Here is a 23,525-nt window from a genome sequence, read left to right as displayed (position 1 = left end):
CTTATTGGCTTTAGTTAGTGGAAACCTATGCCATGTTTCATGGACTCTTTTAAAAAAAAAAAAATTCAAGTACCTATGCCAAACACTTGACACCTGGATAGGGTTCTGGGATGTGTGTTCAATACCCCTAAGATATGTGCTTAGCAAGCATATCTATCAATTCAAATTTGTTATATAATTGTATTTTACATTATCATTGTGTTTTATGTATTTTTGTTGTGTAATTTCTATAAAATGAGTCAAGTACTTTTTGACACCAATGCTATTAAAGGTGCGCCTAGGCCCAAGGCTCGTCAAGGCGCAGTTAGTGCGCTTTGGAACATCTCAAGCCAGGCAACATAAAAAAGGCCCATAAAGGCGCATGAAGAGTGCGCTTTAGGCTTAAGCTCAAGGTGCACGATTCGTGTGCTTCTTTTAAAATGTTTGTTTATTACAATTATAACTCTTCATTTCACTTAACCTCATTGTTTTTTTGTTTACATGCGGCTACGAGGGATTGAACCCCTAAACATACATTGCAATTCAACACTTTTTGAGCCTAATTATACAAAGTTGTTGGTTGGATAGAGTTTTTCTTCGACCAGACTAGTAGTTGTCATTATTCTTCTTCATCTCCTCAATCTCCTTCTCTTCTCTATGCTTATCTTGTTTGACACTTCGATTTTGTTGCTATTTTCAAAGGTTTACGAGTTAGATGTTTGTGTTATGTGAACCAAAAATTATTTGTCTATAATAAAATATTGTTGTTTGTTGGTTTTTATGTTCTAAAATATTTAATATTTCATTTTCTTGTGTTGAACCATGAATTCTTTGCTTATATTAAATCATCTACTTTTTATTGTCAACATGAGCCTCGTTTCAATGAAGCCTACGCCTCGCCTTGCACTTTGCTCCTAGGCCCTAGGAAACCTTGGCGCCTCAATGCGCCTATCGCCTTTAATAACGTTGTTTGACATTGATTAGGACACATAAAACACCATTTTATCCCACAAAATAAATTAAAAATAGAAATAAATATAATTTTTTTTTTTTGCCAAGTCCACATTTTCAATTAGAGGTTTGATCGGTTCGACCCCCTACACACCTGTACCTGGCACCCATACCCAAGTTCATGTAACATAGGTGGAACTGTGGAAACCATCTACGGCTGGTTTCTTTTTGTATTCTTTCATTTAATTTGAATTTTATATGGATGTTGTGTTCATCTTCATTGCTCAAGTCCCTCTTTCAAGAGACGGTAACAGAACTGTCAAAAAATCTTACAGAAACATACTCGATTCGTGAACTTTTCAATTAACAATGGCATTAGAGAATATGTAAAATTCCAGTTCAAAAATCAATTGTGCTGCATGTGTACATATTTATACCAAGCAATAGGAAATTCATGCTTTGACATGCAATCCTTGTTCTAATACGAGATCTTATTTTCTAATTAAGTGATGCAATTTTTGGTGCCTGATTCTGATTTTTGTTCTAAATTGTCTAGTTTTTCTTTTTTTCCAGCAATCTAGTGGAAACTCATACATCGATTCTGAAACAGGAACTCTGGTACGTTATTGCGAAATGCATCTTGTTTGAATGTTTTTCGGGGGTAATGCCAAGGGGTTGAATTTTATCATTCAAGGAAAATAATAATACTAACAACGACATGTATATTTAATTGGCATGGCAAAATGGATTGGGATCTTTTGACTTGTCAAATTGTCAATGTGTTTCTTTCTTATCAACATTTTTTGTGTTTTTCTTTTGCAGTTTGTTTTTTTCACTGGTGGAATCGTATTTCTAACGCTTATTGTGAACGGATCAACCACCCAGTTTATTTTACATTTTCTAAATATGGATAAGCTGTCCGCACCAAAGGTAATGTCACCACTGATTTTTAGAATGCTTTGAGCAGTTCCAACAGCGTGCTTTATATCATGCTATTGACGGAATTTGGAACGATAGCACAAAAATCACATCCAGTGTGCTATTCATTGTGCCAAATTTAGTATGATAATATATATCGTGCCAAATTTGGTACGGTGGGAAGTATCATATGCCCAGTTCTAGTATGATGGATGCTGCCCATTGACTTTCAAATCTTTTACAGTATTACCCCCAAAATGTATCATGCCATGTATTTGTTTTATACAAATTCAATAAATTAATATAAAAAATTGTTAGAATAGTTGGGGTCATGTATGTCATTTATTTATATAATAAGGGGTATTATTATCATCATGTAAGACTTGAGTTTAATATAAATTAACTGTTGAGGTGAAGGGTTTGAATCAATTAACCAGATCCTATTACTTACGTATTCCTCCTCTGCCTCCTCCTCTCTTCTCTCTCTCAGCTTAACCTTAAATTCAATACTTTAATCTCTACCTTGGTATCAGAGCAAAGTTCTACTCCACAGAATCTGGAAATCTTTGCAAGATAACAATTGTGTGTTGACATCATCATCCGTACGATGAGGTCAGCATAACGACAGGTCTGTACGGACGTCTTGATTTGGGAAAACCCTTGTCTGAATCGAAATTTAATTCTGGTATTTATGGTCATTTTTACACAATTAATTGAAGATATCTGACGTAAGTTTCTTATTTTTGAATGTTTTTCAACAATATTGTGGCCTATCTTGTGGTATATGATTCCAGCACCTGTTGCATATTTTTGGTTGTTGAAACCTCGTCTATGGGAGCCGACTGACCCTATTAGGGCCTTTTTTGGTGTTTGTTTGATGTTTTGGTGCACTTGGGTTGAGATTTCATTCTTTTTTTGGCACTTCTTTGCCTATTTCAGCCCACTATTGTTCTTCTGATCGCTTGTCTGTGGCTGGAACAGCTTTATAACTCTTTTAATTAGGTAATTCGGATTGTTGCTTGCTGGTGTTGGGTAGTTCTTTAGGTGGTTTTGTTCTATAGTTTTGGTATTTCTTTACTATTTGGGTCTGTTGGCTGAAGAATCATCTCGAGTAGTGAAGGCTGAGGTATCTCACTCTCCTTTGGTCAAAGATGATGACTTGCCTAAGTCTATTGCTACCAAAAAATTGAATGGTTTAAACTACCTTGCTTGGGCTCATGCTGTTAAGGTTTTTTTTTGCGAGGCAAGAAAAAATTGCATTTCCTTACTAAACTTCCTCCATCTGATATGGATACCACCTATGATGATTGGTGCAACGAGGATTCTTGTGTTATGGGTTGGCTTTGGCATAGCCTGGAACCTATTGTTGCTACCACAGTTGAGTTTTGTGAGACGTCTAAGCAAATTTGGGAATCTTGCTGATTCTTTTTCGCATCAGAGTGATGTGTCTCGCGTGTATGATTTGTATGAGCAGATTTTTGCTACTAAGAAATCTGGTCGACCACTCTTTGAGTATTACAATAGCCTTAAGCTTCTGTGGGATCAGTTGTTACAGCATCGACCTTTCAGCGCTGATTTGGCCCAACAGAAGCAGCATTGGGAGGAGTTTATGATTGCTTCTTTGCTCACTGGTTTAGATTTTGATTTGCGTGGCTTCAAGGATCAAATTTTGGCCAGCGAGACTTTACCTTCAGCAACCAATGCCTATTCTTGCTTATTACGATCTTCTTTGGGACACAATTCTAGTATTTTTGGCTCTACTCCTTCGATTGGTGCTTCCTCCGTTTTGGTTTTTGGTCAGGGTACCACTCCTAGTAGGTCTCGTCTAAACTTTGGCTCTCGTGTCTCCCTGACTAGTTCTAGTGGGAATAGTTCCCGTGGTGGTGGTTCATATCGTGGTTCACGTGGTGGTCGAGGTTCAGCTTCTTGTGGTGATCGGAGGTGTGACTACAGTGGTTCCATTGGTGATACTGAGCCTTGGTGCTGGCAAAAGTATGGCAAGCCCGATCATATGCATCAAGTTATTGATGTTTCTGCCTCGTCCCCGACTTCTTCTGGCTCGTAGCTTCTTCATCTGATTCTCATGAGGCACTCACTACTCGGATTAATGAGCTTACTTCCCTTCTTCGGTTTGCTCTTCCCTCATCTTCTACTGCCACCTTGGTGGGTTTAGGTAATATTGCATGCATGGTCCAGTCTAACCAACCTTGGCTCCTAGATTCTAGCGCTAGTGCCCACATTTTTGGTAATGCATCACTTTTTCATGCTTTACATCCTGTTACCCATAATATTGTTCTTGCTGATGGGTTCTCTTGGCCTGGTAGTGGGATAGGTACCCTTCATCGCACCCTCTCTTTATCTTTACCCACTAGTGTTTATGTTCCTCATTTTCCATTTAATTTGTTGTTCGTTAGTTAGTTGACTAAAACTCTTAATTTTTCCATAACCTTTTCTCTTACTTCTTGTGTGTTGTAGGACCTCAAGACCAAGAAGATGGTTGGTTCGGGGCATGAGCATCACGACCTGTAGTATCTAGATACTGATAGCGTTCGTCTCCCCCTGTCTCCTGTTCTAAGTGCCACCGTTTCTCCTCTGAAATGGCATTTTCGTTTGGGTCATCCGTCCTTGGCCAAGTTAAAGCTTATTGTTCCTAGTTTGAGTCATGTGTCTACCCTAGAATGTGAGGCTTGTCAGCTTGGAAAGCATCACTGTAGTTCTTTTTCTAGTCATAGTGTCAGTCGTGAATCTGAGTCCTTTGATGTAGTCCACACGGGCATATGGGGTCCTTCTCCTACTTCCACCCTTCATGATTTTTTATATTTTGTTGTTTTTGTGGATCTCCCAAATGACTTCGTTGTTTTTAATGAGACATTGCTCTGAGTTACCTCATATTATTTATGTTTTTAATGAGACATTGCTCTGACTTGGTTGTTTTTATGTTTTAAAGTGTTTCGCTCTGATAATACCTAGTGTATTCAGTCTAGTGTTAATTCCTTTTGTGTTGATCGGGGTATTATTTATTTGACCTATTGTTGCTTATGGCCTAACTGGTATATCTTCTCTATCTGAGGTTCCTGTTCCCCCTTCTCAAGCCTCTGCTGATTTGCCTATTGCTTTTGCACTCAGTATCTTATTTCCGAGTTTGTTTCATATGCTTGTATTTCTCTTGTTTTCCTTTCATTTGTTGTAGTTTGTCTTCTCTGTCTATTCCCACTTCTTATTGATTGGCCTTGTCTAGCTTTGGGTAGAAACATGTTATAGATGAGGAGATGAATGCTCTTCACCAGAATTAGACATGGGAGCTTACTACTCTTCCCTTTGGGAAGCCTACTGTTGGGTGTCGTTGGATTTACACTGTTAAGCATCTCCCTGATGGCTCTGTTGAATGCCTTAAGGCGCGTTTGGTTGCGAAAGGCTACACCCAAACTTATGGCGTTGATTATCTTGAGACTTTTTCCCTCATGGCTCGTCTTAATTTAGTTCGGATATTTCTCTCTATTGCGGTTAGTTGTTCTTGGCCCTTATATCAGCTTGACATAAAAAATGCCTTCATGGTGATTTGCAAGAGAAGGTATATATGGACCAACCTCCTGGTTATGTTGTCCTTGGTTTTGAGCACCTTGTTTGTCGTTTGCTAAAGGCTTTATATGGATTGAAACAATCTCTTTGTGCTTGGTTTGACCGTTTTAGTCATGTTGTGCTTGCCTATGGTTTTCAGAGATCTACCTCTGATCATTCTGTTTTTGTTTGCCAGTCCTCTGCTAGGGTTGTAGTCTTGATTGTTTATGTGGATGACATCATTATTTCTGGCAGTGATTCTATTGGGATTGTTGATTTGAAACACTATTTAAGCCAGCAGTTTCATACTAAGGACTTAGGGCATCTTCAGTATTTTCTTGGGATTGAAGTTGCTCATTCTTCTTGCGATGTATTCTTTTCTCAATGGAAATATGTGCTTGATCTTTTTCCTGAGACTGGCCTCTTAGGTGCTCAACCCATTGATTCTCCTATAGACTCGTCTGTCAAGCTTGATGGTGAGCATGGCGAGTTAATATTTGGCCAGTATCATCGGTTGGTTGGGAAATTGATTTATCTCACTATCACTCGTCCATATATCACTTATGTTGTGGGTGTAGTCAGTTAATTTATGCATGCTCCTCACCAACCTCACTTTGATGTTGTGTATCGTATTTTGTGTTACCTTACCTCAAGAGTGCTCTTGGTCGTGGTCTTCTGTATTGCCCTTACTTCTTTGTCTATCACTGGCTTTAGTGATGTCGATTGGGTTGGTAGTCGAACCGATCATTAGTCTACTTCTGGCTACTACACCTTTGTTGGTGACAGCTGATAGTTTTGGAGAATAGCAAGATTAAGGAATGATTTTGATATCATCTCCTTTTTATATTAATGAAGATTAATAATTACAAGGGAGCTTTAAGGCATTGAATAATTACAACTGAATAATAACCCTACTACTACTAATAATAATAATAATATTCTAACACTCCCCATCAAGCTGATACGAAGATATCGCTCATGCCCAGCTTGACTAGAATGTCATGCAAAGGTTTACTCCAAACTCTCTTGGTGAGGATGTCAGCGAGTTGTTCACTAGTCTGCACAAATGGATTGTGCCATTAGTGAGTTTCCCCTTAATGAAGTGGCAATCAATCTCAACATGCTTTGTTTTGTCATGTTGAACCGGATTGTGAGCGATGTTGATGGTGGCTTTATTATCACAGTATAACCGCATGGAGTCCATCTGATCAATACCTAGATCACTTAATAATAACTTGATCTATAAGAGCTCACACACCCCTTGTGCCATAGTTCTAAACTTAGTTTCTGCACTTGACTTGGCAATCACATTCTGTTTCTTACTCCTCCAAGTAACTAGGTTGCCTCCACTAAAGGTGCAATACCCTGAAGTCAATTTCCTATCAGTTACTGATCCAGCCCTGTCAGCATCTGTATAGGCTTCCACACAAAGATGATCATGCTTTGAAAAATAAAGACCCTTAAACAGGAGCAGACTCTAAGTACTTCAAAATTCTCATGATAGCCTCGAAGTGAATCTGGTGAGGAGCATGCATAAACTGGCTAATGACACAAAAGCAATATCAGGACGGGAGTGAGATAGGTAGATGAGCTTACCCACTAATTGCTGATAACTCCTCCTATCAACAGCTGCTCCTCCTTCATCATTTCCTAGTTTCTGATTGGGTTCCAGTGGAGTGTTACAGGCCTTGCAGCCAAGCATCCCAGTTTCTTTTAACAGGTCAAGCATATACTTGCTCTATGAGATAAATATCCCATCTTTGAAGTGGGTAACTTCAATTCTCAGAAAGTACTTCAAGCTCTCCAAATCTTTGATTTCAAACTCACTTGTTAAATATTTCTTCAACAAAGGTATTTTATCACTATCATCGCTTGTAAGAACTATGTCATCCACATAAATAATGAGCGCTGTAGTCTTACCACATGAGAAATGTTTCACAAACAAGGTGTGATCTACTTGACTCTGTTTGAAGCCATATTTAAGCAAAGCCTGAGTGAATCTCTCAAACCAAGCTCTTGGAGACTGTTTGAGATCTTATAATGACTTCCAAAGCCGGCATACTTTACCGTCTGTTTGATGATCCTTAAAACCAGGATGAATGTCCATATTTACCTCTTCTTCTAGGTCACCATGGAGAAAGGCATTATTTACATCAAACTGATAAAGTGACCAATCTAGATTAGTTGCTAGAGAGAGAAGTACTCTGAATGAATTCATCTTAGCCACGGGCGCAAAGGTCTCCTGATAGTCAACGCCATATGTCTGAGTGAACCTTCTTGCCACAAGTCTAGCCTTGTAACGCTCAATAGAACCATCCGCTTTGTGTTTCACAGTATACACTCATTTGCATCCCACAGGTCGTTTGTCCTTAGGTAACTCAGTCAATTCCCAAGTGCCATTCTTCCTAAGTGCTTTCATTTCCTCAATCATGGCAAGTTTCCACTTAGAGGTAGCAAGAGCATCCTGAAAATAGTTAGGAATGTTAACAGAGGAAATATTTGACACAAAAGCTCTATATGAGGACGACAAATGAGATTAGGGCATAAAATTTGAGATAGGATGTTAAGTACAAGATCGCAGTCTCTTTCTTTTAGCAATAGGAACACCAAGATGAGTATCAAGATCAATAGGAGTATCAAGATTAGTGGACTTGAGATTCAAAGTTGCCTGGACTCTCATTAGAAGCAGGAGATGGCAGTGGGTAAGGGGAAGTGGTCTTTTGTATCCAATTAACTTTTTGTTTGTCTTTGTGCCTGATATAAACTTGCCATTCCCTATCCTTGGTGACATTGGGTTCTGTAGTCCCAGTAAGAGGTGGTGGTGCAAGAACAACTGGTTCCACCATAGGAATCACAGGAATCACTTCACACTAAGGCTCCCTCTGAAGGGAGGACTGATATCGGAGAAGACAAAAAATAGGGCTGAGGCTCAAAGAAGGTGACATCCATGTACACAAACTATTTACGAGAAGGAGGGTGATAACACTTATACCCCTTTTGAGTAGGAGAGTACCCAAGGAAAACACATTTGAGGAAATGAGGGTCCAACTTACCATGAGTAGGAGAGTGATTGTGGACAAAACAGATACAACCAAACAGTTTGGGAGGAATAGAAAACAAGGACTCGGAACCGAGGACTTGAAGGGGAGCTTGTTTTTGCAAGACCTGAGCAGGAAAACGATTAATAAGATGGGTAGCGGTGAGAACAATGTCATCCCAGTAGGACCATGGTACACTCATAGAAAAACACATGCACCTAGCCATGTCAAGAAAATGACGATTCTTGCGTTCTGCCATCCTATTTTGTTGAGGGATATCAGTGCAAGAGGCCTGATGGATAATGCCATGAGTAGAAAAATATTTCCCTAACCCAGAATCTATGTATTCACCCCCATTATCAGAACGAAAGATTTGACATTGGCCTCAAACTGAGTACAAATTATCTTATGAAAATTGCGGGACACAGATAAAATTTTACTCGTCTTTCATGAGATACTCCCAAGTAGTACAAGAAAAATCATCAATAAATGTAACAAACCATCGATGACCTTTCACAGACACAACACGAGATGGACCACAGACATCAAAATGGATTAATGAAAAAGGAACTAAACTTTTATTAAAACTGGGAGCAAAAGAAGCTTTGTGTTGTTTTCTAAGTTAACAAGACTCACAAAAAAACTTAGACACATTATTGTTGGCAAAAACAGATGGAAATAAATGCTTAAGTAAATAAAAAGAAGGATGCTCAAGACGCCGATGCCACAGCCATAAATCATCTTTAGTAGTAGGACTTGTAGTGGAAGAATGAGCAAGCGTGTCCGGTTGATCCAGGAAGTAAAGACCATTTTCTGCACTACCACTGCCAACTGTCCTCGTGACAAGGTCCTGAAAAAGACAATGATCAGGACTGCCAACCGTCCTTGTGACAAGGTCTTGAAAAAGACAATGATCAGGAAAAAATGTCAATACTACAATTCAAATCCTTTGTAATACAATTTAAGGATAACAGGTTAATAGAAAAATTGGGAACATGGAGAACAAAAGGTAGAGGTATGGTAGGAGTGACATAGACTAAACCTTCTTAGAAATAGAAGAAACAGTACCATTTGCAATCCTAACGTTGTCTTGACCTGAAGAGAAAAGGTCAGAGGATCTAGACATATGATCTGAGGCACCAGAATCAACAATCCAGGGAAAAGACTTATGAGAAAGGAAAACATAAGGAGAAGAGGCTAGGTTACCTGTGTGGGCAAACAACGAGGAAGATGTACTGAGACCAGTAGAAGACCAGCGGTCCAGTAGGTGACGCAGAACATCTCAGGAGTAATTATGCTAGAGAGACCATCAAAAGCCTGGCCAACAGGAGTGGAAGTAGAATCAAGTGTATCAACAACACTAGACTAATGAGCCCGTGGATGAGAGCCACGTCCTCTAGACTGGTCTGACTAATCTCCTTTAGAACCAGACCGATCACCTCGACCCCTGGATTGAGTCCCATGAGCTTCCAATACGTCTCACGAGTATGCCGCGGCTTGCAACAGTAATCATAGAATACAAACTCCTTGGCTGCAAACAAAGGGATGGGAGTCAGGCTGAGGTCATCTTTAGGGGTAGACAATAATGCTGAGTGGGCAGTAGAGATAGGTGACATCATAGTAGACTGGTGACCCTCCTCATTCTGTATATAGGTGAATGCCTCATGAAGTGAAGGAATAGTATCCCGACTCCGAACCGGATCATACTCCATATTGAGACCGGCCAGAAACTTGAAGACCCTTTCCTATGCAATGAACTTCCTGTACCCGACTGAATCTGCAGTGTAAACAAGTTTATAGTCCTACAGGTGATCAAGGCATTTCCAGCCGTTGGTGAGGAAGGTGAAGTATTGAAGAACTGTTTACTCCCCTTGAACAGAGCTCTCAATAGAGTGACGCAACTCAAATGCCTGTGAGAAATTCCCTTTGCGAGAATAGGTGGCAGCCATGGCATCCCAAACATCCTGGGCAGTCTCTATAGACAAGTAGCCCTTGATAATCTCCTATTGGTCATAACCCGAGTTAGTGATGCTGGGGGCCTGTATCCTACCATCAACATATCCCATCTTCCCTCTACTCTTCAAAAACATAGTCAAACTGTGCGACCACGCTAGATAGTTCTGACCATTAAATAGAGAGGTAGTGATTTTAAGACTACGGTTGGGGTTATTAGTCATAGTAGTAGGTATAGGAGAACTCTAACTCCTAGGTGTTTGAGAAGTAGCGGACACACTGGTAGAATCTGGTATGGATACTATACTACTGAACCCCCCACGAAACTAGTGCCAATCACAAACTCGGAAGGTGATGGTGGAAGGAAAAAACACAACGACCACTATTAAAGCATAAAGAATTGAATTAAGAACTCATAGAGAACATTATTTTTTATTTATTTTTTTGAATTGTTTAAGAGGAAAGAAGAAACAGAGGCATTAAATAGAGAATGGCACTTTTTTTTAGTTAACAACAGAGAGACAAATGACACCCAGATGACAGCATGGAGAGAGATAAGCAGGGAAGATGACCACCAGAGGCTATCGGCTGAAGCCAAAGAAGGCATAAGGGCTGTCGGCTGGGTCAAGGGAACTGTCAGTGGTTGTTGGCTAAGCACCAGTGGTCGACTAGGCCAGGAGGCCTGTCGGCAAAGACCAACGAGAGACCAGGATGACCTTCGGTGAGGATTCCAACCTACCCAGGTGAGTTTCAAACCCTAGGTGATCTTCAGTACTGATTTCGAACCCTAGGTGAATTTCAAATCCTAGACGGACATCAAACCTTCTCGGCTTGAGCCGAAACCCCTCAGGGTGAAATTTGCTTGAGCAGACAACGGGAAACCTGTCGGCTGCTGAAGTGGGTTGTCTTCGGTTGGTGGCTGGTGGTTCCGGTGGGTAACCGGAACTGTAATGGTATATGGGTTTAGGTTTTAGGGTTAGGCTCTGATATCATGATAGTTTTAGAGAATACCAAGATTAAGGAATTATTGTGATATTATCCCCTTTTTATATTAATGGAGATTAATAATTACAAGGGAGCCCTAAGGCATAGAATAATTACAATTGAATAATAACCCAATTAATAATAATAATAATAATAATAATAATAATAATAATAATATTCTAACCACACCTTGGTGACTTCGCGTAGCAAGAAACAGAATGTTGTTGCTCACTCCAGTGGTGAGGCTGAGTACCATGTTATGGCCCATACCGCTCTTGAGTGTAATTTAAGAGAATACAAAGCTTAGGTGATGATTATGATATCCTCACCTTTTATATTAATCAATCAACTGTTACAAAGGAAAGCCCTAAGGCACTGATTAAGGAATCATCTTTTATATTGATTAATTGATTGACTGATTAAGGAATCACGAAATGGTGAGGATGTCATGAAATGGTTTACTCCTAACTCCGTTGGTGAGGATGTCTGCAAGTTGTTCATCTGACTTTGCAAAAGGAGTACATATCATGCCGCTAGTGAGTTTTTCTTTGATGAAGTGGTGATTAATCTCAACTTGCTTTGTCCTGTCATGTTGAATAGGATTGTGAGCTATGTTGATGGCAACCTTATTATCACAATATAGAAGCATAGAGTTTGTCTGGCCCATCTCTAGATCACTCAACAACAGTCTAATCCACAAGAGTTCACACACCTTGTGGCATAGCTCTAAACTCAGCTTCTGCACTCGATCTAGCCACCACATTTTATTTCTTACTACTCCTAGTAACAAGATTGCCGCCTACAAAGGTACAATATTTTGATATAGATCTCCTATCAGTTATTGACCCTACCCAATCAACTTCTATATAGGCTTCCATTCTGAGGTGATCATGTTTGGAAAAGTAAAGGCCATTTTCAGGAGAAGATTTCAAGTACCTCAGAATTCTTATAACAGCCTGTAAGTGAATTTGATGAAGAACATGCATAAACTGGCTAACCATATTGACATCAATAGTAATATTAGGACGAGAGTGACATAAGTAAATGAGCTTACCCACTAGTTGCTGATAACTTCCCCTATCAACAACTGCTCCTCCATCATCATCACCAAGTTTTTGATTAGGTTCCAGTGGGGTATCACAGGCCTTACATCCAAGCATCCATGTTTCCTTCAAAAGGTCAAGAACATATTTCCTTTGTGAGATGAAAATCCCATCCTTGGAGCGAGTAACTTTGATTCCTAAAAATTATTTAAGGTTCCCCAAGTCTTTGATTTCAAACTCACTAGCTAAATATTTCTTCAACATGGGTATTTCCTCACTATCATCGCTTGTAAGCACAATGTCATCCACATAACAATGAGAGTTGTAGTCTTGCCACGTGAGGAATGTTTCACAAAGAAAGTGTGATTTGCCTGACTCTGATTAAAACCATATTTAAGCATAACCTAAGTGAATCTCTTAAACCAAGCCCTTGGAGACTATTTGAGACCATATAATGACTTCCGAAGTCTGCATACTTTGTCCTCCGTTTGATGATCCTCAAAACTAGGAGGAATGTCCATATATACCTCTTTTTCTAGACCACTGTGTAAGAAAGCATTTTTTATATCAAACTGATGAAGTGACCAATCTAAATTAGCTGCTAGAGAGATAAGTATTCTAACTGAATTCATCTTAGCCACCGGTGCAAAAGTCTCCTGATAGTCTACTCCATAAGTCTGAGTAAAGCCTTTTGTCACAAGTCGAGCCTTGTAACGCTCAATGGAACCATCTGCTTTGTGCTTTACAATATACACTCATTTGCATCCCACCGGTAATTTGCCCTTAGGTTAATTCCTAAGTGTCGTTCTTACGAAGTGCTTTCATTTCCTCAATCATGGTAAGTTTCCATTCAGAGGGAGCGAGAGCAGCCTGCAAATTGTTAGGAATACTAATAGAGGAAATGTTTAACACAAAGGCTCTATAAGAGGAAGACAAATAAGAGTGGGATACAAAATTTGAGAGAGGATGTTGAGTACAAGATCTCATACCCTTTCTCTTGGCAATAGGAATATCAAGATCAGTAGTTTTAGGAATAGCAATATCAGTAGATTCAAGAGAAATAAGAGGTTCAAAGTTACCTGGACTCTTGTCAAAAGTAGATGGCAGTGGGTGAGCAGAAGTGGTCTCTTGTATCCAAGTAACTTTATGTCTGTTTTTGTCCGTAATATAAACTTGCCTTTTCCCTATGTAGCACAGGTATGGGTACGAGTACAAATATTGGTACTTGTACAATACGGGTACATCGATACGGTAAAGTCCAAAAAAGTAGAGTACAGGGTATGGCTTGGTACGCTTGCAAAAAAATATTTATTTTTGATTTATAGTAATGCAAAAATTAATTAAATAGTTTAATTTGTTAAGATTCAGCCTATAATTAATATTTAATGCCAAAAGTAAAGATATAAATCAAAATTAAATGTCAATATATTTTACAAACCATAGTTTAATTTTAAAAACATGCCAAGTATAAAACTAAAAATAAAAAAGAAGTCTAGTTAAAGGAGTTTTATCTCTATAGTAGAAGAAAATATTGTTTCAACTGAGATACGGTACGGCTTGGGTATGTAGTAGATACATCTGGGTACGCCAAAAATTGAGAAAAAATTTGGGTACATGTTTCATGTACCCGATACGTATGCAGAAGTACCATACGAGGTACCATACGCTGGTAAGTACCCGGTAGGGGTACGACATATTTTTTGAAGTACCTATGCTTCATAGCCTTTCCCTGTCCTTGATGGCATTGGATTCTATAGTGAAAAATCTAGAAATTCGCTAGATATTGATTTGTGATTCTGTATCAATTTTAAGCAATAAAACAATCCCAATCAAACAATCAAGACAAATTGACACAACGATTTTAATGTGGAAAAACCACAATTGGAGCACCTCTAATTGTGATAAAAAAAACCACGGGCAACAGTCACAAAACAATCCACTAAGAAGATATAAAAGAATTACACAGGTATACTCTCAATTACCTAGCAAATCCGCGCCCGAATTGAACCAACCCCTATGTGCCTCTTCCAGCCCCGTCTTCACTTCGGAATTGTCTTGACGATGAGCCACTCCAGAAACCACCAAAGCTGCAGGCTCGAATTCTTCAGAATACACCGAAGAACAACTCTTTTTTGTATAGAATGAACAAATAATCCTTTAATGTATCCTCCTTAAACCATGAGTTGAATACTCAATGAAACATCAAAGAAAACTAACAAAATAGCCCCAGATATAAACCCTAGAACCCAAGAAGAAGATCTGGAGGTCAAATCCTAGATTTGGAGCAACATGCGAATTTGTAGAATCTGAAATCGCGAGGTCCGCTCGAGTGTGGGAATTGACGCTCAAGCGGGGACTCTATATGACGTGTTCCAAACCAGGATGTACGCTCGAGCGTAAAAACACGATACTCAGTATTTTTGCAGACACGCATACTTCTGGAACTCACCATTCTCCGCTCAAGCGAGGGAATGTTCGCTCGAGCGGACAAGCAACTATGAATGCACTTTTGCATTTTGCTTTGGGGGCGCTGCCTCTCGACCCCGCCTAAAGGGCGCTGCCCCCTGGACCCCCGCGAGCTGACCGAGCAACTTTATCCCTGTCATAGTCAGCGAAGTGGCAATCTTGAAAGAATTAAACACCACAAACTTCTCTGCAAGGCACGATTCGGGTTGGATTCACATCTAATAAACTCATAGCCTCACTGAAATAAAAGTGCGAAAACAAGTACAACTGAAAAGAGTTTTGCCAAATGGGATTGCCAAGAATAAAACCTAACATATAGTCCCAGTGATAGGTGGTGCAGGAACAACTGGTTCCACCATAGGAGCAACAGGGACAAGAAGAATCTCTTCACACCAAGGCTCTTCCTGATGGGATGATTGTGACGCCAGAGGAGACAAGAAGTAGGACTGGGACTCAAAGAAGATGACATCCATGGACACAAACCACTTACGAGGAGGGTGATAACAGCTATAACCCTTTTGAGTAGGTGAGTATCTGAGGAAAACACACTTGAGAGAGTGAGGGTCCAACTTACCACGAGTAGGAGAATGATTGTGGAAAAATAGACACGGCCAAATATTTTAGGGGGAATGGAAAACAAAGACTTTGAACTAAGAAGGACGTGAAATGGAGCTTGTTTTTGCAAAACCTAGGTAGGAAGACGATTAATGAGATAGGTTGCAGTGAGAATGGCCTCGCCCCAGTAGGACCGAGGCACACTCATATAAAAACACATGCAGAGAGCCATATTAAGAAGATGACAATTCTTGCATTCTATAACCCCATTTTATTAAGGGGTATTAGTGCAAGATGTCTAATATATAAGGCCATGAGTGGAAAAATAGCTCTCTAACCCCGAATCCATGTATTCAGCCCATTATTGGAACACAAGATTTTGACAATTGCCAAAACTAAGTGCAAATCATTTTATGAAAAATATGAAACACAAAGAAAACCTCATTTTTTTTCTTTCATGAGATACATCCAAGTAGTACGAGAAAAATCATTGATGAAGGTAACAAACCATCTATGGCCTTTTAAAGACATAACATGAGATGGACCCCACATATCATAATGTATTAAAGAAAAAGGAGTTAAACTTTTATTAAGACTTCGAGCAAAAAAAGCTCGATGTTGTTTGCTAAGTTGACAAGACTCACAAAGAAACTCAGATACATTATTGTTTGTAAAAACAGACGGAAATAAATGCCTAAATAAAATGAAAAGAAGGATGCCCAAGACGCTGATGCCACAACCATAAATCCTCCTTGGTTGTTGGGAATTGGATGGAATGATGAGCAAGCTTGTTCGGCCGATCCAAGAAATAGAGACCATTTTTTGCACTATTAGTGCCAATCATCCTCCTCGTGACAAGGTCCTGAAAAAGATAATGATCAGGAAAAAATGTCACATTACAGTTCAAATCCTTAGTAATATAACTCGGGGATAGAAGATTAACAGAAAAATTGGGAATATGGAGCACTGAAGGCAGAGATAAGGTAGGGGTGACATGAATTAAACATTTCTCAGAGATGGAAGAAACAGTAGCATCAGCAATTCTAATTTTATCTTGACCTGAAGAGGGCTTATATGCTGAGAAAAGGTCAGAAGACCTAGACATATGATTTGAGGAACCAGAATATGGGAAAGAAAAGCATTAGGAGAAGAGGCTAAGTTACCTGAGTGAGCAAACGACGAGGAAGATGCACTGGGAGCAGTAGAAGACTGGCGGGCCAGCAAATGACACAGAACATCCTTAAGCTCAGGAGAAGTCTTGCTAGATAAACTATCAGAAGTTGGATCAACTAAAGCGGAAGTAGAATCAAGGCTATCAATAGTAGTAGACTGATGGGCCCGTGGATTAGAGCCACGTCCTCTAGACTGGCCTGATCGACCACCTCTACTACCAGACCGATCACCCCGACTCCTTGATGGAGCCCTATGAAGCTTCCAACATGTCTTACGAGTATGCCGCGGCTTGCGGCAGTAATCACAGAATACAGTATCCTTCCCTAAAGGATGGGAAAGAGGTAGTGACAAACCAGGCCCATCTCAAGGAGGAGCAGAAAGTAATGTTGAATGGTCTCCAGTAGCCAGTGGTAACATAGCAGAACGATGACTCTCCTTCATCTGTATATATGCAAAGGCCTCTTGAAGAGATGGAAAAACATCCATGCCAAGGACACGACTCCAGACCGGATCAAACTCTACATTGAGGCATTCTAAAAACTTGAAGACCCTCTTCTTTGCAAGAAACTTCTGGTAACCAATCGAGTCAACTGTACAGACATGCTTGTAATCCAGGAGATGATCTAGGTGTTTCCAACCATTATTCAAAGAGGTGTAATACTGGAGAATTGTCTGCTTCCCCTATACTGAGCGCTCAATAGTTCGGCTCAGCTCAAAAGACAGAGAAAAATTCCCTTTTCGAGAATATGTAGCAGGGACTGTTTCCCAAATATCCTGTGTAATATCTATGGATAAGTAGCCTTTGTTAGAATTTACCATAAACCTACCACCACTACCACCTCACCTACTCCACTAAACCTAACCTACTACACCACTACCACCTCCACTTCACCTACTCTCCACCTACTCCCAAACACACTCCTATATAATAGGAATCCTTGTAATTGTAATAGATACACATCAATCATACAACAATCAATAATACAATCATTTCTCTTTATACATTAAATTTCTACATGGTATCAGAGCAAGGTTAAGAACCTTGTCATTCTGCTTCACCGGCGGGCGGCAGCCTCGCCTTGGCCGCCCGCCGGACCTCTACACATACCTTGACTCCACTGCCACTAAACCCAATTCAACATTCACCTTCTTCTAATGATGGATTTTCCTCTAGTGCCTCGAAACTAGACTCAGGCACGCTCTTTGACTACTGAGCAGCAGGCTGTACATGATGCCACTCTGAAGGAGGTGGGATGCTCTTAGTAAAAGATGGACGAGGAACCACTGGTGGAATAGATTGCCCTTTAGGAGCTCGCAGTATAGATGCATAAGTAAATTTTGGAGGATCTCCGACAGGTTCCTCAACAGAATGTGAAGAGTCTGGCACAACTTCCACCACATTTTGAAGAAAATCAGCTGAATCCTCCGCAGGAGTTTCCTCCAACACTGTGTCAGTTTCTGGACTTTCCTGTTGCTGCCGTTGTTACTGTTGCTGTTGATGTTGATGTTGATGTTGCAGCTGCTCTTCGTAACTGTATTCATCAACTGGATCATCCTCGTCTATATGAACTGAGTTCACAAACTCACTGGCCTCTGCCTCTAAATTTGTTGAAGTTCCCCTCACTTTATTTTTTTTTTTTTATTTCCTGCTGGTCCCTTTCTCTCCATCATCAGACCCACTTTACTTTATCCATCATTCCCCTTACTTTATTCCACAATCTCTCTCTCCCTCTCGGACCCATGTGCACTGCCAACCCATGTGCACTTTTTTCACTTTCCAACATGTGCACTTTTTTTATTCTATTTTTTTTTTTTTTTTGACAAGTTAATGGATTGAAACTATCAACCCATGTGCACCTCTCTCTCTCCTCTTTTTTCTTTTTTAATCACACCCTACCAAACGAATCTCAAGGATATCTCCAGGTGGTCTACCTTTTAATTTTTTTTTATTACTATTATTATTATATCCAATAATCAATACACCCCACTTTACCTTTATTTATTTTATTTTATCTTTCCTTTTCATTTCCAAAAAAAAAAAAATATATATATATATATATACACACGTGAACCCATCTCTTAATCTCCTCTATTTGATTTCAAAACCACTTTTAATCTCTTTCACATACCCACGTGAACCAATTTTTTTTTTTTTCCCTAAAAAAAAAAAACAAAATAGGCAGCAGATGAACTGCACATCAAACTCATTTTATTCATGTCGGGGCTCACCCCGATCACCATTTTACACCACACGAAAAAAAAAAAAAAAAAAAAAAAAAAAAAAAAAAACAAAAAACAACAACAACAACAAAACCCGCACCCACAGTGGGCTTTTTCTTCTCTACTCTGCCGCTGGTCTCTTCTTCTTGCCTCCGTCCTGAGCGGCCCTTGACGGTGTTGCCTCTATACTTCCTAGACCACCAAGCAAGTTGCCTCCTCCCTGCTCCTCCACTACAGCATATGGTGGACCTCCAAATCGGAACATCACAGTGGCCTTCCGCTTCAGCTCCTTGTTTTCTGTCTTTAGCACACTTAGCTCTGCTCGCGCATCCTTATACATGCGTTGGAGCAGAGCCAGCTGGGAGTTTAACTATTGCACCTCATTTGTCCTGCTCTGCAGCCGGTGCGACAGGTTTGTGACCGCAGTAATGGTTTCCACACATGACTTCAGAGTATACTGATTGGCCTCAATATCAGTTTGCACCGCCATTTTTTGCTCCACCGACCGCATCGGAAAGTTCAACGGAGCAAAACCGGAGGTGTTTGGTTGAGGTTCACTGGCCACCGTACCAGTTATTTCTCTTGTGGACTCGTTCAATTTTGGAAAGAGCGTGAGCAGACCACGGGAAGAGGAGGCCATGTTCTGGGTCGTTGGACGGGAAGAAGAGGCCATGTTACTGAGTGTTTCAGAGACGGGTTGGTTACAGAGTATTACAGAGTTTCTCTCTCAGCAAAGGAAGAGTTTTTTCAGAGGATTTTCAGAAGTTTTTTGTCTGCCTCAGCCTCTGCCTCAACCTTGGTTTAAATAGCCAGGGCCGATCCGCGCATCGCGCGCCACTTGCCGACAGCCGACCAACGGGCGCGCAAGCCAAGGCGCCCACGTGCCTCGCCATCATGTCAGGCACACCTTTTTATGACTTGGGCACGCCTTTTGATGGCACGCCTTTTTATGGATTGGGCACGCCTTTTGATGGCACGCCTTTTGAAAAATTGGGCACACCTTTTGAGGGTGCGACTTTTTAAGGGTCCGACAAGACTCTGTAAACTGTCCCGACATTGATTCCGGTTAGCTCCTTTATGGGTCCGACAAGACTGTAAACTGTCCCGACATTGATTCCGGTTAGTTTCTACAAGGGTCCGACAAGACTCTGTAAACTGTCCCGACATAGATTCCGGTTAGTTTCTACAAGGGTCCGACAAGACTCTGTAAACTGTCCCGACATTGATTCCGGTTAGCTCCTTTATGGGTCCGACAAGACTCGGTAAACTGTCCCGACATTGATTCCGGTTAGTTTCTCCAAGGGTCCAGCAAGACTCCGTAAACTGTCACAACAACTGTCACAACATTGTCTGCTACAACGGTCCGACATGACCCCATAAACTGTCTTCTACATCGGTATGACCCCACCATCCAGTGTCCTCTACCACGTTATGGCACCACCTTTCAGTGTCTTCACCAACGGTCTGACACGACCATACAGTGTCTCCTATCCTTTTTTATTTTTATGTATTTTCTTGTTTTGTTCCTCTCTTCAAACTCAAGTTGGTTAGTTTCTATCCTCCTTGAGTTTGCGGGGGGCTGTTAGAATTTACCATAAACCTACCACCACTACCACCTCACCTACTCCACTAAACCTAACCTACTACACCACTACCACCTCCACTTCACCTACTCTCCACCTACTCCCAAACACACTCCTATATAATAGGAATCCTTGTAATTGTAATAGATACACATCAATCATACAACAATCAATAATACAATCATTTCTCTTTATACATTAAATTTCTACAGCCTTCACTAATCTCATGAACCATGGAATGAATAAGCCATTCCATGATTAAAGCGTTGGTAATCTCCCATTGGTTATCGTCAGGATCCGTAATACCTGGTGCTTGAACTTTCCCATTAACATATCCCATCTTTCCCCTACTCTTTAGAAAAAGTGAGATCATGAAAGGTAATTCTGACCATTAAACAGAGCGGTGGTGATTTTGAGGCTAGGGTTCAGGTTCTCAAATGTAGTAGTCATAACTGGACTGGAGCTCTCCCCTTTAGATGGTTGAGAAGTAGTGGTGGATTCACTAGTTAGGTTAGCCATAAGAACTCTACAGTTTCAATCCAAAAAACCTTGCACGAATCACAAGAATGGAAAGAGGAAAGGAATGGGCTGGAACAAGTAAAATCACATACAGACCACTATGGGAGCATAACAATCAGATTAATGAGTCATCTATGGACCCAAAAAAGAAGCTTTGGGCAACAAAAGATGGGCAGCCTTCAAATACTCATCCGCAGGAGCTGAAATACACACAGAGAGACTAGGATAGCCCTCACAAGGGTCGACTAGGCCAGAGGGGCCTTCGGCTGAAGTCGAAATAGCTTTGTGGGACCTTGGCTGGTTCCGACAGAGACTCAGGGACCAACGGTGGAGGATGAGTGGTGATAGGTGATGGCAGGTTGGTGGCAGCGGCTGTGTGGTGATTGTTTTTAGGGTTTTGGCTCTGATACCATGTAATTTAAGAGAATACAAAGCTTAGGTGATGATTATGATATCATCACCTTTTATATTAACCAATCAATTGTTACCAAAGGAATCCCTAAGTCACTGATTAAGGAATTATATTTTATATTGATTGACTGATTAAGGAATCACAATCAATCAATCAATCACAATCTAATCTAAATAAGGAAACAAGGAAATATTCTAACATTGAGATGTTGTGGGTTCGGTCTCTTCTGCAGGATTTTGGCCTTGTTATTCCCACTCCTATGCGAACGTGTTGTGACAATTAGGCAGCCATCTTCATTGCTAATAATCCAGTGTTTTATGAATGTACTAAGTACATTGAGGTTGACTATCGCTTCATTCGAGATTTACTAATTTGGAAGTACTTTATGACTCTGTATGTTCGGTCCGATGAACAACTGAGTGATATTCTTACTAAACCTTTAGCTCGCCCTTCTTTCCCACACTTTTCTGCCAAGCTGGGCATGTTCAACCTCTATACTCCAGCTTGTGGGGGCGTGTTAGAATAGTTGGGGTCATGTGTGTCATTTATTGTAGAATTTTTAATGTATAAAGAGAAATAGAGAATTGTATTATTGATTGATATATTGATGATATTGTGTTGTGTTTATTACAATTACAAGGATTCCTATTATATAGGAGTGTGTTTGGGAGTAGGTGGAGAGTAGGTGAAGTGGAGGAGAGTAGGTGAAGTGGAGGTGGTAGTGGTGTAGTGGGTTAGGTTTAGTGGAGTAGGTGAGGTGGTAGTGGTGGTAGGTTTATGGTAAATTCTAACAGCCCCTCGCAAACTCAAGGAGGATAGGAACTAACCAACTTGAGTTTGGAGAGAGTTACAAAACAAGAAAATACATAAAAATAAAAGAAGATAGGAGACACTGTATGGTCGTGTCAGACCGTTGGTGAAGGTGTCATAACGTTGTAGAGGACACTGTATGGTGGTGTCATAACGTGTAGAGGACACTGGATGGCGGTGTCAGACCGATGTAGAAGACAGTTTACGGGGTCATGTCGGACCGTTGTAGCAGACACTGTGTGGTCGTGTCAGACCGTTATTGAAGACAGTTTATGGGGTCATGTCGGACCGTTGTAGAAGACAGTTTATGGGGTCATGTCGGACCGATGTAGAAGACAGTTTACGGGGTCATGTCGGACCGATGTAGCAGACACTGTTGTGACAGTTGTTGTGACAGTTTACAGAGTCTTGCTGGACCCTTGTAGAAACTAACCGGAATCAATGTCGGGACAGTTTACAGAGTCTTGTCGGACCCATGAAGGAGCTAACCGGAATCAATGTCGGGACAGTTTACAGAGTCTTGTCGGACCCTTGAAGGAGCTAACCGGAATCAATGTCGGGACAGTTTACAGAGTCTTGTCGGACCCATGTAGAAACTAACCGGAATCTATGTCGGGACAGTTTACAGAGTCTTGTCGGACCCTTAAAAAGTCGCACCCTCAAAAGGTGTGCCCAATCTTTCAAAAGGCGTGCCATCAAAAGGCGTGCCCAATCCATAAAAAGGCGTGCCATCAAAAGACGTGCCATCAAAAGGCGCGCCCAAGTTGTCGGTGAGCACCGAGAGGCGCATGATGCGCGTGTCTGCCTCTTCGTCAGGGTCTATATAAATGAAGGCGGAGGCTGAGAGAACATGTGGAAATCAAACCAGTCTGAAACCTCTGAAAAACTCTTCGTGGGCTGAGAGAGATACACTGGTAATACTCTGTAAACAATCTGTAACCAACCCATCTCTGAAACACTCAGCAACCATAACATGGCCTCTTCTTCCCGTCCAGCTACCCAGAACATGGCCTCCTCTTCCCGTGGTCTGCTTACGCTCTTTCCAGAACTGAACGAGTCCACAAGAGAAATAACTGGTGCGGTGGCCAGTGAACCCCAACCAAACACTTCTGGGTTTGCTCCTTTGAACTTTCCGATGCGGTCGGTGGAGCAAAAAATGGCAGTGCAGTCGGATGTGGAAGCCAATCAGTATACATTAAAGTCATGTGTGGAAACCATGACTGCGGTGACAAACTTGTCGAACCGGCTGCAGAGTAGGGCAAATGAGGTGCAGCAGTTAAACTCCCAGCTGGCTCTGCTCCAACGCATGTATAAGGATGCGCGAGCAGAGATAAGTGTACTAAAGGCGGAAAACAAGGAGCTG

The 23,525-nt window shown here is 40.9% G+C and overlaps 1 protein-coding gene across 2 annotated transcripts in view; it reads left to right on the top strand.

The window, feature by feature from the left end:
* Positions 1-23,525, top strand: part of SOS1 (sodium proton exchanger, putative (NHX7) (SOS1)) — a 100,963-nt gene that overhangs the window by 32,407 nt on the left and 45,031 nt on the right. For both annotated transcript variants that reach the window (XM_028211808.2, XM_028211807.2), the window contains exons 13-14: positions 1,504-1,548; positions 1,753-1,860. In XM_028211808.2, the coding sequence (XP_028067609.2) occupies positions 1,504-1,548; positions 1,753-1,860 (153 nt within the window). The remainder of the gene's footprint in view (positions 1-1,503; positions 1,549-1,752; positions 1,861-23,525) is intronic.

Source organism: Camellia sinensis, chromosome 11, assembly GCF_055761805.1.
Source record: "Camellia sinensis isolate YWXY chromosome 11, ASM5576180v1, whole genome shotgun sequence".
Lineage (NCBI taxonomy): Eukaryota > Viridiplantae > Streptophyta > Magnoliopsida > Ericales > Theaceae > Camellia > Camellia sinensis.
The sequence above is the reverse complement of the archived record's forward strand: the minus strand, read 5'-3'. Positions and strand labels throughout refer to the sequence as shown.